At 38.7% G+C, this 13527-nt stretch overlaps 1 protein-coding gene across 1 annotated transcript in view; it reads left to right on the forward strand.

Moving 5' to 3' along the window:
• The window catches only part of NGFR (nerve growth factor receptor), a 119656-nt gene extending 107172 nt beyond the window's left edge, over positions 1-12484 (forward strand). The window contains exon 6 of the mRNA XM_089674489.1: positions 3946-12484. Within this exon, the coding sequence (XP_089530615.1) occupies positions 3946-4244 (299 nt within the window). The 3' untranslated portion in view covers positions 4245-12484. The remainder of the gene's footprint in view (positions 1-3945) is intronic.
• The last annotated feature ends 1043 nt before the right edge of the window (positions 12485-13527 follow it).

Here is a 13527-nt window from a genome sequence, read left to right on the forward strand (position 1 = left end):
AAGGACATTTTATATATTTTGTTATTGATGTTTTGGACACTGGGTTCTGAGCTACATGTGGATCAGTGACTCAGAAAGTACCAAAGTCAACCATCTGTATCTGTCTTAGTCACAGGGACTAAAAGTAATGAGAAATCTAAAATACTAAGTTGTTGCTGCAACAGGAATCTTCCAGTTGGGACACTTGTTCCAGTAACAACTCAGGATTTCCTAAAAAGGATAACTCAAGGAAAAACTTTTTTTTTTAATTGTAGAGTGGAGAGGAATTCAAATACATGTGCCCATCTGGGAGATTCACCCTCTCTATTTGTTATCACTCAAAGAGAAAGAAAATTCCAAATTTTGAGTGGTCACCAGAACAGGACTAGCGGGGAAATCTTCCAATGGGGCACGTGTTCTGGTGACTACTAGGGATTTCTCTCACTTTGGAAAGATTTCCTTTTCTTTCCTGTTTGGGCTAACAGGAAGTGAAGGGAAATCTCCCCAATGGGACTCAAATGGCAAAAGAGTCAGGGGTTATAACCCTCCCTTACTCTATCCAAAATGTTAAAAATGTTCTGCCTTGTTTTCTATTTTAAGCTGGTAGATTTTTGGTTAAAAAAATTTATTTTCATAGTGTTTGAATTTCCTAAATTTTTTTATTCTTAAACAATTGTTGATTCAACCCCACTGACCATTAGAAAATCAAAGAAGCAGGATAGAATTTTTTTCTCAAATTAATAAAATTCTAACTGTGAATGTTGTTTTTATTCAGAAAAAAAATGTACATATTGTAATTTTCTAGTCGCAAAAGAAACCTATTTAATACCTCTGGGATTCCATTGAAGTAGTAGGTCTGTATGAAATTTTGAGGACTTTTGAACAAAATTATTTGGCTCAATGATGGCAAGATCGAATGCTCACAATTTTTCAGAATTTTTATATGAGCAAAGTTCTGCTGGTGTATGACCAGCTTACTTTTAGAGAGATTTCCTCTGACTTCCTGTTGTGAAGGTCAGTCTCCCAAATGGGATACATTTGTCAAAATAAAACCAGACAGAAGTTTTAGAAATTCCCTTTTTTATCTGAAGCTTGGTTTCCATTCAAGTAGTAGGACTGGATGAAATTTTAAGGACTTTTAAACAAAATAGTTGACTCAGTAGTGGCAAGGTCAAAAGCTCTGATGAACAATTTTTCAGAATCTTCTTACAAACCTTCAAACAATATACTGGTGTATGGCCAACTTTATTTTGGAAAAATTTCCTCTCCCTTCCTGTTGTAGAGGACAATCTCCAAAATGGGATATATCTGGCAAAAAAAAACACTTGACAGGGGTTTTGACAATTCCCTAGTTTAGCTGAAATTAAGAATCCATTCAAGTAGCAAGTCTGGACAAAACTTTTAAATGAAATTCGTTGACTCAATAATGGCAAGGTCAGTTACTCTGGTGAATATTTTTTCTGAAATTTCTGACAAATGTCCGACCAAAATTCTACTGATATATGGCCAGCTTTATTTTAGATTGTTTTCCTTCCTCTTTCTGTAGTGAAGATCAATCACCCAAATGCTGTGAAGGTCAATCTGAAAATATCTGGCAAAGTCTCCTCTCTCTCTTCCTATTCTGAAGGCCAATTTCCAAAATGCTGTGAAGGTCAATCTCCAAAATATTTGGCTAAATAAAACCTGACAGGGGTTTTAGTAATCCCTTACTCTTTTCGAAAATGTATATACACTTTATTCATACACAGTATTTGAGAATATATCACTATTTAATGTCTTCAAAAGGCTCAGGAACATACAATTTGTTTTTATGAGTTTTTAACATGTTCAGTGTTATTGAGTCTTCTATTCCTTTAACACTTTGCACATGTCCGACTCTGGGGATTATTCATGAATAAAGCATGCCCTGTGAGTTGGACCTTTCCAATAAATTCAACAATATATCACAAACCCCATAGTTAGGACCACCTTGACGTACGCCATGAGAGAAGACTGGAACCATGCATTTTGCGGCAACTATGGTTTTTAATAGTTGGCTGGAATCATAAAAACATAATAACTTTGGAGGTGTCAGAGAGAATTCAAAGGATCAGTTGTGCCAGAGTTTTTGTTTAAGTTTAATGGATAGTCTTTCTAAAGAAATGCAGATTAAAATGGTTTCTGGCCACTGAAGAATAATAATAATAATAATAATATAGCAATAATAAATGTATTATCATTATTATTATTATTATTATTATTATTAATAATAATAATAATAATAATAATAGCAAGAATAATAATATATTATGCTTCTGTCCTGATTAAAATAATTGTTCTCTTATCATTAAAGTGAACCTTTTATTAACTTTACAACTCTGAATAAATTCCTAGCATGTAGACTATATTCAGTATAATTTCCCAAAACAGTATAACTTTTATCATTAAAGGATAACTCCAGTTTTGTAAAAAAAAAAAAAATAGCAAATAAAAAATGATATAGCATATTCAATTATTAGACAAGCCATGTTGTAATCCTTTGTTATACATTACATTCTTTTTTAAGTTTGCAACTCCTTTCTAACTTTCTGTAAAATTCAATGCAATATGGTAACTTGAAGGAGTTCTGTAAATCACTGGTGTACAGAAGGCCCCATAAATGTCATTTCCTGCCCATGTGATTGGCTCACATGATTTTCCCGTAAGTCTGCATTAAGATACAAGTCAGATTTTAGGCATCCTCTGGCAATTTCTATTTTTATTGAGATACTCCCCAAAGGTTAAATATTTCTGAAGGGATGCAGCCGTTGCAACCTTTCTCATCTGCACACTGAGAGTATACCAGATGATTATAATGAACCAGACCCTCCCATTCAGAATCAAAGGACATAGTGAAACAAACAGTTACTGCTTCAGAGCAGAAAAAGGTTAAAATCTGCTGCAAAATTTGTTAGAAAAATTGGCACAGTGAAATCAAAGTAAGCAATTTCGCTACAGAAGAGGAGCCCATGCAACAGTGCAAATCTGAAAGTAAGGCTAAGCTTTAAATGCATTGATATTAATATTAGTGCTGATTTTGTAACAATTATCATCTGCTATCAGAACCTTGTCCTTGGTGATATTTGCAAATACAAATGGTTTAATATCTACAGGTTTATGAAAATGGTATTTATTTATTTTGTTTGACCTGTATCCAGAAAATTGTGAAAAGCATGTAATAGTTGATGGTATACAAGTCATTTTTATAATTTAATATTGGTTTCAAGTGAAACTGAAGCCCCAGCATGTTTTACCCATTGGTGAGCTATAAGTTCATTATTTTCATACTTTCATTGAGTTCAACCAATAAGAATTTGTCTTAGTGACTATTGTCTTGAAGAAAGAAAATTTAGGGAGGAGGAGTGGAGGGGATGTCTTCCAGTGGAAACCCTTGTCAAAAGTGAGATTTTTTTTCTCATTTTGAGGAGGTTTCCACCTATTTCCAGTTATAAATCTGGGCGCAAGAAAATCTTCCTAGAGGGGATACAGACAGCAGTCAAATTCCTGGATAAGAGAAAATACAAGGCCACAAGTGTCCCACTCTAACCATGAGGGACAATGCCTCTATTCAAAGGATACCCAGGGAACCTAGAGGAAATTTAAGATATTTATGCAATCTTAAAAAAGGAGACCAATGCATTTCAGGGATCGGCATCCCATTCTTCAGGGCTGATTAATACACTGATGGTCCCCTTGGATAAAGGCCTTTTGGTAAAGTGGAGTGCTCATGGCCTTGTGCTTTTTTTCATCATGAAATAAATGGCAGATGTTCATTTTCAAGTAACAACATCCTCACAGAGGTTCCAACCCTTCCACATGCTATCCAAGACCAGATATATTTGCAGTTGTGCTTTTACTTTTCTTAAAAAAACAGTAGTTGGGAATATCTTGATACTAAGTTTGATACAGTATGTATAAGGTGTAGTAATTATCTGGTCTGTTCTATAGGCAAAAATGACCTTCACCTTTACAACAGCCTCCCACCACACAAACAAGAAGAGGTGGAGAAGCTCCTGACCAGCTCCTTGGAGCAGACATGGAAAAACTTAGCTGGAGAACTTGGCTACCAAGATGAACTCATAGACACCTTCACACAGGATGAGTTCCCAGTACGAGCGCTGCTTTCTGACTGGTCCAACAAGGACAGCGCCACCACCGATGCCCTCTACACAGCTCTTCGCAAAATACAGAGGGAGGATATCGCCCAGAGCTTGTACAGCGACTCTACTGCTACCTCGCCAGTGTAACCGAGACATAGTAGGACAGAAGGAAGATGTTTCATATTGATATCACTCAATGGAGCATCCCGCACGAGATGTGAAGGAAAGTTTGCCCCTTTGCCCCCTGAAATCCCCCAACCTCCCTTTATACCCAGTATTAACGGACAATCCGTCTGCACTGAAGCATTATTTTCAGTATTGTGGTGTGTAATCTTCTCTATGGACCTCTCATGTCCTGCATCTCCAGGTTTCTCACTGTGATGGACCTAAGACTTTAAGATAAGGAGTTGCAAGCTATGGATGTTCAGACATTGTTTTGAGAATTCCAAGGTGCACCCACCTCCCTCTTTCTCCGGTCTTTTTAAATCTTCTAGGTTTTATGTTTTTTTATAGGCCTTGACTGGTGACCCCCTCCCCCTGCCCCCCAAAAACCCTAGTGGCTGCAGCCCTCTAGAATCTTTTTAAGGGAATTTGAGGGCTTTGTGCAGTAGAGGGTTATTGTGGCTCTAGATTCTGAAGGTTATTTTACAGTCGCACTTAGAAATACAGCACCTTATGCTGCACAAAGATTGTGCCCAAATTCTAGAGTGTTAATAATTCATTCAGGTAATGCTGCTTAATGACCCAGAGATATTCTTAAATGTACCCATTGTCTACATCTACGATATCATTGATATCCAGTGTTAACGTCTTCGAAGCCTTAGTGTTAATGCCTTAGGAGCAATCAGAACCTAGCTTTCATTCCTCTATAACCATATAAAAGATTAAAACAAGTATCTAATGGTGTAGCCAAACAACTTACAGTAGGCCGTGTCAAAAGACACCTCTAGGTCCCTGTTGTCTCTTGCTTGTGACATATAACCTGCTCTATTCTCCTTTTCCTCCATTTTCACAATGACCTCCAAGTAGAAAAGGTTTTCTTCCTTCTGTGAGGCTAAAAAAATCTGCTGACTCTTTCATGTTTTTGTTCCTTTGGATAAACAGTAGAGTTTATGGCCATTAGCTAAACTGCTACATAAAGCTGTGATAACAGATTCCCTACTGTTAAAGGTAATATTGCAAAGCGCAAAGCAAACTGTTGGCGCTATATAAATCCTGTATAATAATAAGAATACTTGCAACCATACAGATAGCCATAGCGGCTGGGGTTGTTTTACAAATCAAGGGAAGCATTCAATTCGAACCAAAAATCCATTATATAAAACTGGTAATTGTGACAAACATAGCTTAGTACTTTTATAAAAAGTTCATAAAATCTATAAAAAAAAACACCTGTGGGCTTATGTCAATTGGCAAATGAATTGACATAGGTTTGGGATTCTTCTTAGATCATTGACAGTTCAATGAGTGGTCCATCTGACCCACATTGACCTGTTTCTAATCTGCATCAACTTGCTGTAGGCTGATTTTGCTGTCACCTATTGATTTGAATGGGGAAAGAAGCAGTTCTGGTGTGAACAAAGACGATCGATCCAGGCCCTTAGCATAGTAGATGTTTTGTTTTTAAGTTTCTAGCAAAGAAAAAAGTTTACACAAAGCATGTTAATGTGGCAAATGTTTCCACTATCACACTTCTTTTCTGTAATACTACATAGTGGAATAATAAGTCATTCAATATAGTAACCGATATAAAAAAGCGTTGAGCAGATTAGTGTAGTCAGACAAAGCAAAGTTGATTTCTGGTTGGCTGCTAGGCATTTAAACTTGCAGTACTGTGACCTCAATGGCTTAGATGTAAGCAATGGGAAGACATTATCACTATATGCCTTTGGCTTCAGCAAGGCAAATTCATTGCATCAGTCGTATAATACAATCCAGATGACGTCTGTTGTCACAGGCCACCTTATACTCCTACAGATGACAAATGAACTACCATTACGTTCTATCACAACTGGTGATAGACAAATATATCACATGGGTAAAAATCTCATATATAACTCCATCTCTTTAGCAGAACATATATTTTAAGGTAAGGAAGTGAAGTGATTGACTTTGTTTTTTAACCAGTTTGGCCTGTGCAGGCGTTTGAAGTATCCACTGCAACCAATGTCACATTTCTAGTTTGGCTGCTTGGCATAACTGTACATCCAGGTATGGAGGTGCATGTGTTTCAGTCCCTTTCCTTTCATTTGACAGTGCTTGTGCTTGGCCCAGCTCTGTCACATGGGAGTGGGGAGATAGATTTCACCCAGGGGCGGACTGACCATTTGGAAACTCGGGCACTGCCCGAGGGCCCGGGGTCAGTAGGGGGCCCCATAAGATGCCCCTGCTACCTTTTTCATAGGCTTTTTTGAGCTTGGGCAAGGACACAGGGGCCCCATGATCCCCTTTTGCCCGGGTCCCCATGAGTTGTCAGTCCGCCCCTGATTTCACCCCTTTGTAAGCTTTAACTAGAATCAACGTAGAGCTTACACAATGCTTCCTTTTCTTTGCCCTAGCAGCCAAGCAAAATTGAAGTGTCAGATGCTTCAGGGACCAGCTTAAAAAGTGAACCTTTTGTTTTGCCCTTCACAGGTTCATTTTAAAGCTTAACTCTGGGAAATCAGAAAACTCCTCCTTGCAATGGGGCTGCGCCCACACCACAGGGGTTAACTGCTCACTTGGGTCTAGGGGAGAGTAAAAACTTACCCAATCTCCAGTCCCCTGGCAGATGGTGCTCCACCATGATCTGGTGGTAGACTGTCCCTCTGCTTCATCATGTCAGGACCTTAGACCAGTAGAGCATGAGGGAGAAGACACTGCAGGATTGGTCTAGCACTGCGGAGAAGGATCAGGTAAGTAGATCTTCTTTTCCATGCCCCCTAGACATAAACAATCAGTTAACCTTTGCCATGCGGGCACAGCCCTACTACAACGAAAAAGGTTCAAGTTTCCCACAGTTGGTGTTAAATAATGATGGATACAGTACAGCAAATGTATGCAAATTGGAACATCCAGAGAACTTATAATAGGACTAAGAGCAGCAAGACAGGTTTGCTAGCCACACAATGTAAGCACTTACCAATGGGTTCAGTGGAGCCTCTACATGTCTGCAGAATCATAGGGGAAGAATATAGGTTGGGTGTTTTATTTCTAAAGCTGAAAACATTTCACTTTCCTGTCTTATGGTCAGAAAAATGGAGCTATGTCTTAAAGTGGGCCAATTATTCATCATTAGGTACAGCAAGAAGCAAAATTACATCTGCTCACATTTTTTCTATTAATATTTAGTAAGCAATCTTGTTTCACTAGCAAGTGTTCCACCACGTTATGATTCTCCTTGTTTAGGTGCACAGACAATCGCAACATTTACAGCAAAAGTGATAAATATCAAGGCAGGTTAATCAGGTTGGCTATATAATGAACTACAGGCTTGACTTCGATTATGTGTATAGTATAGATAGGCCTTGAAGCCTATTCACTGATAAAATAATGTGGCCATCCATGTACAGAAGTTGGGATTGAGTATTTTAGCCATAGGAAAGTGATCACTTGGCAGGTGATAGGTTTCCATTATATCTTCTCTTTGCTCATACCAGTTACGAGTCAATGAATGGCTTTACAAGGCCCATGTACATTGTAGCAACAAATGTAAAAAATGAAAAGAAAAAAATACAAAATAGCCTTGTTCTGACCTAAAATGCCTAAAAGGCTGAGCTTGAAGGTCATGTTGTACATATTTCTTAGACGTATAGTAGCCATTTTGAAGATAGAAGTAGTCTCAGCTAGAGACCATGCAAGTTTTATGTAGTAATGACAATGATTCACTAAAAGAGTAAAAAATTTCACTTTGCAATGTGACTTTTTTGCTAATTTAGTGAGTACATTGGCATTGAGTTCCATCATCCAATCATGATCAAGCAAACCTGTTTTTTTTTCATCTCCGCCGCACATGATTGGGTATTAAGAGTGAACATTTCACTATATTTTTAAACTTAGTGAACACACACTTTGCTAAGTGAACCTGCTCTTCTAGCAAATCAACCAAATGAGTTATATGAGATTATATTATCACTACCCAAGTCTCAGCTACAAAATGCCCACCACTAGCACCACTCCACCATACGTTGCTAGTAGAAGTCTTTGGTTAGCTAGCCTAGCCCTGAAGTCATGTATTTGTGTTGTGGTCAAGAGATGTTATTGGTACTATCCATAGCTCAAACAGGTACTTTTATTCTGCTATAACATAGAGGGCAGTGCACAAGCATGGGACAGTCCCTTGAAGCACAGAACTAAAGCAAATACGTTTTGGGTTAAAAACATGAAGGCTATATCGATGCTTATTGCTCCGTATTCATTTTGTCAGCTGCTTCAACCATGTTAGTATACTTCCTCTGCATATACAGTATGATCTAAATATACATCTAAACTCCATAAACTAGTATTAGTGTGAACAGAACTTACCATCTTAATTTTGCCACATTACATAACCCTTGTGCCGTATGTCTACAAATTCCAGCCTTGTTATGATAGACAGCCATCATAATTACCTCCAGTCTGTGACACACTCAGGGATAAAATGGGCAGGTATATCATTATCCATACATGAGAGTTTTCTTGATATTAGTGAGCGGTCCTTCTGCTATATTGTATAGTCTTGTTACTTAAATGAAACCCAGAAAAAGAGGAGAAAGGGCCTCATGTATGAAAAACCGAGGGTACAAAATAGAGGTGTTGTCCACAGCAACCAAATTACCTTTGTTCTCGTGTACTGACCGGAGCATCAGTTTTCACTAAGAGAATGGTCAATTTACATAAACTTGTGAGTTTCAAACTGAGCGTACAATAAAAAGCATGGGTCACCTTCAGTGTTAAAAAAACAAATGTCAAAATGATCAGTAGACTCAGAAATGGAAATAGATGAAGATATGCTAATGTTGGTTTTTCCTGAAAGTCACACTTGGTCCCACCCGCTCTAAACACATCAAATGCTCACATAGGTGAATGAAATGTCATTTGGATTTTTAGAGATTGCAAACCTGTGAAAAAAGATGCTTTCGTACCAATTTGCGCACTCGCCAACCCAACTTGATCTCATCTCATCATAATGTTAAGCCACCAGTTTAGGAGTTTGATCGGTTTACTTCCATTCTCAACAATTGCCCTGAGTTCAGTCTGTGTTCTTGAAGTGGTTTTAGTAAACATTAGATTTGGTGATTTTTGGGTTCAAACAAGGTAATGCAGAGTTGTGGTCTCTTTTAAGATTGATTTTTGTGGCGCTCACAGAGCCATTTATAAAATAGGAACATAAGGGTTGACTGGTGACCAATAGGTTCTCATGAAGGTGAAACAGGGAATTTGCCTGGCTGCTGTGGACAACATATTCTTTTCTCCATTTTATTAATTATTAGACCCAATTTGGGATATAAGGGATATAAGGTATGTATGTTTTTATAGACTGTGTTAAAATCTTTTCATATAATATGCAGAACTAAGACTCTGTTTGGCTCCATTACATGGATTTAAAGAGTTAAAAAGAAAATTAAAAGGAAAGACTCAACATTTGTAAATTAGACAAAATGGTCAGGTTTTGCTAATCTCAGTTGAAAGTATGTACTTTAATGCAAGGGTTTGTGAAACATGAAAGGATGCAGATAGGAGCAATATCATTTGTTTTGCTCAAAGCAATTAATTTGTTTCTTCGGGACAGATTTACTAAGCAGGAGCTAAGAAGACTAGAACTGTGCCCATCAGTAGCCAGATTCTTGGCAGCAGTTGAAAGATTAACCTGGTTGCCTGGAAGGATAAAACTGGGCACCAAACCCACCTTTTCTTCAACTTTGTCGGCCACGTATTGGACTGAACCAACTATCCATCTGTTAGTTTAGGAATAAAAAAGGGACTAGCTCAATATTTTTGGGACATTGTCATCCACCTGTAGTCATCTTTATATCATTTTCTGGATCATACTGTTACACTTATGGCTTATGTAATGAGTGATGCATGGAGCAACCACCAATCAAAAATCAGCCTTCACAAGTCAGCCCTATTTAAGCCGCAGAAAGCTAGTTTATGATTGGCTGCCAGCTTGCCATTGGCTATACTGCTCCACTCCTTTTACTCTTATTAGATAAGCCAAGTAAACTTTCTTCACTCTGTTTTATTCTGGTATCCTTTAACAGACCAAGTATGGTGGGCAATAAATACCAAAACACTGTGGTGTTAACTGATCACTAGTTAATGTAAGATAACTGAACACTAACCGGTCTTCGGAAATTAAAACAGGCAATGCCTAACATAAGCCATATTAATGCTTTGTATAATCCTTCCTCCCTGACTTCTGTCTCTGGCATTCCGTCTCCTTTAACCCAAGCAGTTCCTGTCCTCTTGTTCCAGCAACAGCACTTATTGTCGACTATCAGCCGCAACGTTAACATGCTGATAAATTGCTACTGGAATGTATTATTTAAAGGGTTGTTCGAACCAAAAAGTCTTTCATTTAGATTGATGGGCATCATTTTAAAGCTTGACACACAAATTATAGTCTGATGGTACAAACCCCATTTAGATCTAGCAACAACTGTACAAGGGCCTTCCTGGCCCAATATAAATGGAATGGATTGTTTAGGTACAACCTCATGTTACATAGTTTTGGTAAATCTGAAGGAAAAAACAGATTGTACAATCGGATTGTAAAGAGGTATGACCAGCTTACCCAGTTATCAGTTTCTCAGGGACTCTGGAAGTGAGGACTATTCCCTTCGTTCCCCCTTTACATTGTGAGGAACCTAAGGACACAGCGAGATTTCTGCTGCAGTAGAAGGAGTTAGACTTGGGGGGCATGATCAGACAGATTTCACTGTTAAAGTCACCAAGATATTTAAAGCGCAAGCAGTTGACTCTGCTTAGCCACACCTACTTGTAACTGTAAAATCAGTTTGGCATGAACCATTGGTGGACTGACCATTTGGAAACTCCGGCACTGCCCGAGGGCCTGGGGTCAGTAGGGGGCCCCATGAGATGCCCTGGTACCTTTTTCATAGGCTTTTTTGAGTTTGGGCAAGGACACGGGCCCCAGGATCCCCTATTGCCCGGGGGCCCCATGAGTTGTCAGTCCGCCCCTGGCATGGACTGACCCTTTAAGTTTCTCTTCTTGCTCGGTTTAGAGGATTCCTCCTTCATATTACTATGCTGTTTTGTTTTAATAATTCATTTTGTGCTTCTCCGTATTGGTTTATACAGCATCAAGTAGAGTTGTTGGGTTTAAGCACTTGTAGATGCCGTACCATTGAATGCTTCCATATAAAACACATTAGGCTCAATTCATCAAATCTATGGTTTGTGAGGCCGGATTCAGAGCTTTGCTTTGTGAAGGGCCATCTGTGCATTGTGGGCAAAAAAAAAAAATGTTGTGCTCCAAAAAAATCAAGGATAAAGATTTTTATTTTGGCCATGTGACTGTAATTTTCGAATCTTAAAGACTGAGAATGGCGGTCACATTTTTTCAAAATATCAGGAACCCTATCCTGGAGTGTTAGTTTGGTGAATTGATCCTATAGTGTACAGCAGAGCTGTGTTGTATCCAAGGGCAAGAAAGGTAATAACCATTTTTCCATCCATGGATGAAAAGCACAAAAGATAACAAAACCAATAAAACAATGTACTTAGTTAATGTTCCCCGAAGGCAGAAACAAGCCAATAAATTAAAGTTATATGAAGGAGGACAGCCCCTTTAAATGTATAATTCTGTTACAACAGACAATTAGGCAGTTGAGGAGTCCGGTTTCACGTTTCTGAAGCCAAGGCTATTCAGCAAAGGCTGAAAAAAAAAGATGTCTCAGATATCCTCAGCTTCTGGTGTAACATTTAAAGTTCATTTAAAAAACGGGCAAAGAAGAATTCCAGTGGATCGATCTGCCTGAAGTTACAAGTCAGCACTATCAGCTAAAGCACTTAGCCAGAGGTCATCCCCTCCCCCAAACCTGAGAGGTCAGAGGTCATGTGGCAGGCCTAGTTACCATTATTTAAAATAAAACGTGCCTTTGTTTTACTATCTATGTTGTTTTTCTGTAACAAATTCTAATTGCAGCATTTTTGCTATTTTAAAAGAATAATTTTTTAGAGCACTTTTGTATATAAAAAATATAAAAAATGTTGTATTTTGTTTTCTTATGTTAATTTTTTTTGTTACTTTTTTATTTTTTTAAATTGTTCTGCCATTTTTGCATTTTGTTATAATTGTAAATATTTGATGTTTTATTCTGTGATAAACCTAGATTCTCCCTTCCCTACAACCACCCAGTGTAAAATAATTTGACTGACAATTACAAAAATATTATAGTTAATAATGAGTGACTTGGTTGGTTTATTCAATGGCTTATTAATTTATGGCAACCGATGGCCTAAGTCCATATAAGTGTGTAGGTGCATACAATTTATCATATATAAATAGATAGATAGATAGATAGATAGATAGATAGATAGAAAATATTGTAGCGCTACCCTCTTGAAAGCCGCTGGTTTTGAGTCCCCCTTATTTCCTCCACAGCCAGGCAACATGTATTTTCCAGACACAAGAAACAGTCCGTGGGCTTGGTTTTTAGGATTTATTAGAGAATTCAAAATGGATAGGGAAAAGGGGTTATGGGATGCCCAACTTGGTTAAAGAATAGCATAACATCAGTCGTTAGCAAAGTAATCCCTCACAGGAATTTGGTGCCCCCTGAGTGGATTTCAAGCAAAGTGGCAACTTGTAAGAGCTTTATGTCCCGTTTGTGAACATCCCAACCCACCTGGCTACGGTATCTGATCCCAGGGAAAAAGAATTGGGTGAGCACTAAACTGTCCCCTGAAGACTTGCAAAGAACTTGCATCTAGCAAACTTCTCCTTGTGCTGCAGCTGTGGATAGAACTGCTTTCAGGCCTTTTGCTGGGCTGGTTCATTTCCAGGCTATGCAGCTGTTCTTCCTTGGTGGACTGTAGGGCAGTGGAGCTCCCTCCTTCAGCTTTCCTCCTTCCTCCATCCTGGAGGCAGAACCCCCTTCTCCGGGGGCCCCCTCCCAGGCTACACAGCAGCACTTCAACCATCCATCTTCCACCTGACTCCCCTGCTGGCCAAGCTCTGTCATATTTATGTTTGCCACACTGCCAGGCCTCCTGTCTGGGATTGCTCAGACTCTTTATTATTATTATTATTATTATACAGTATTTATAAAGCGCCAAAGGGTATGCTCAGCACTGTACAGTAGCAAGGGGGACAGAACATGAGACAAGACAGTAACAATACACTACATGAGGGGTTCGGGGGCCCTGCTCTTTCGAGCTTACAATCTAGGAGGGAGGGGAAGGTGATACAGGAGGAGATGGCTGTGGGGGATGGAGTGGTGGGAGG

The sequence above is a fragment of the Staurois parvus genome, unplaced genomic scaffold (assembly GCF_062004578.1).
Source record: "Staurois parvus isolate SC_StPar_1 unplaced genomic scaffold, SC_StPar_1.0 ptg000151l, whole genome shotgun sequence".
Taxonomy (NCBI): Eukaryota; Metazoa; Chordata; class Amphibia; order Anura; family Ranidae; genus Staurois; species Staurois parvus.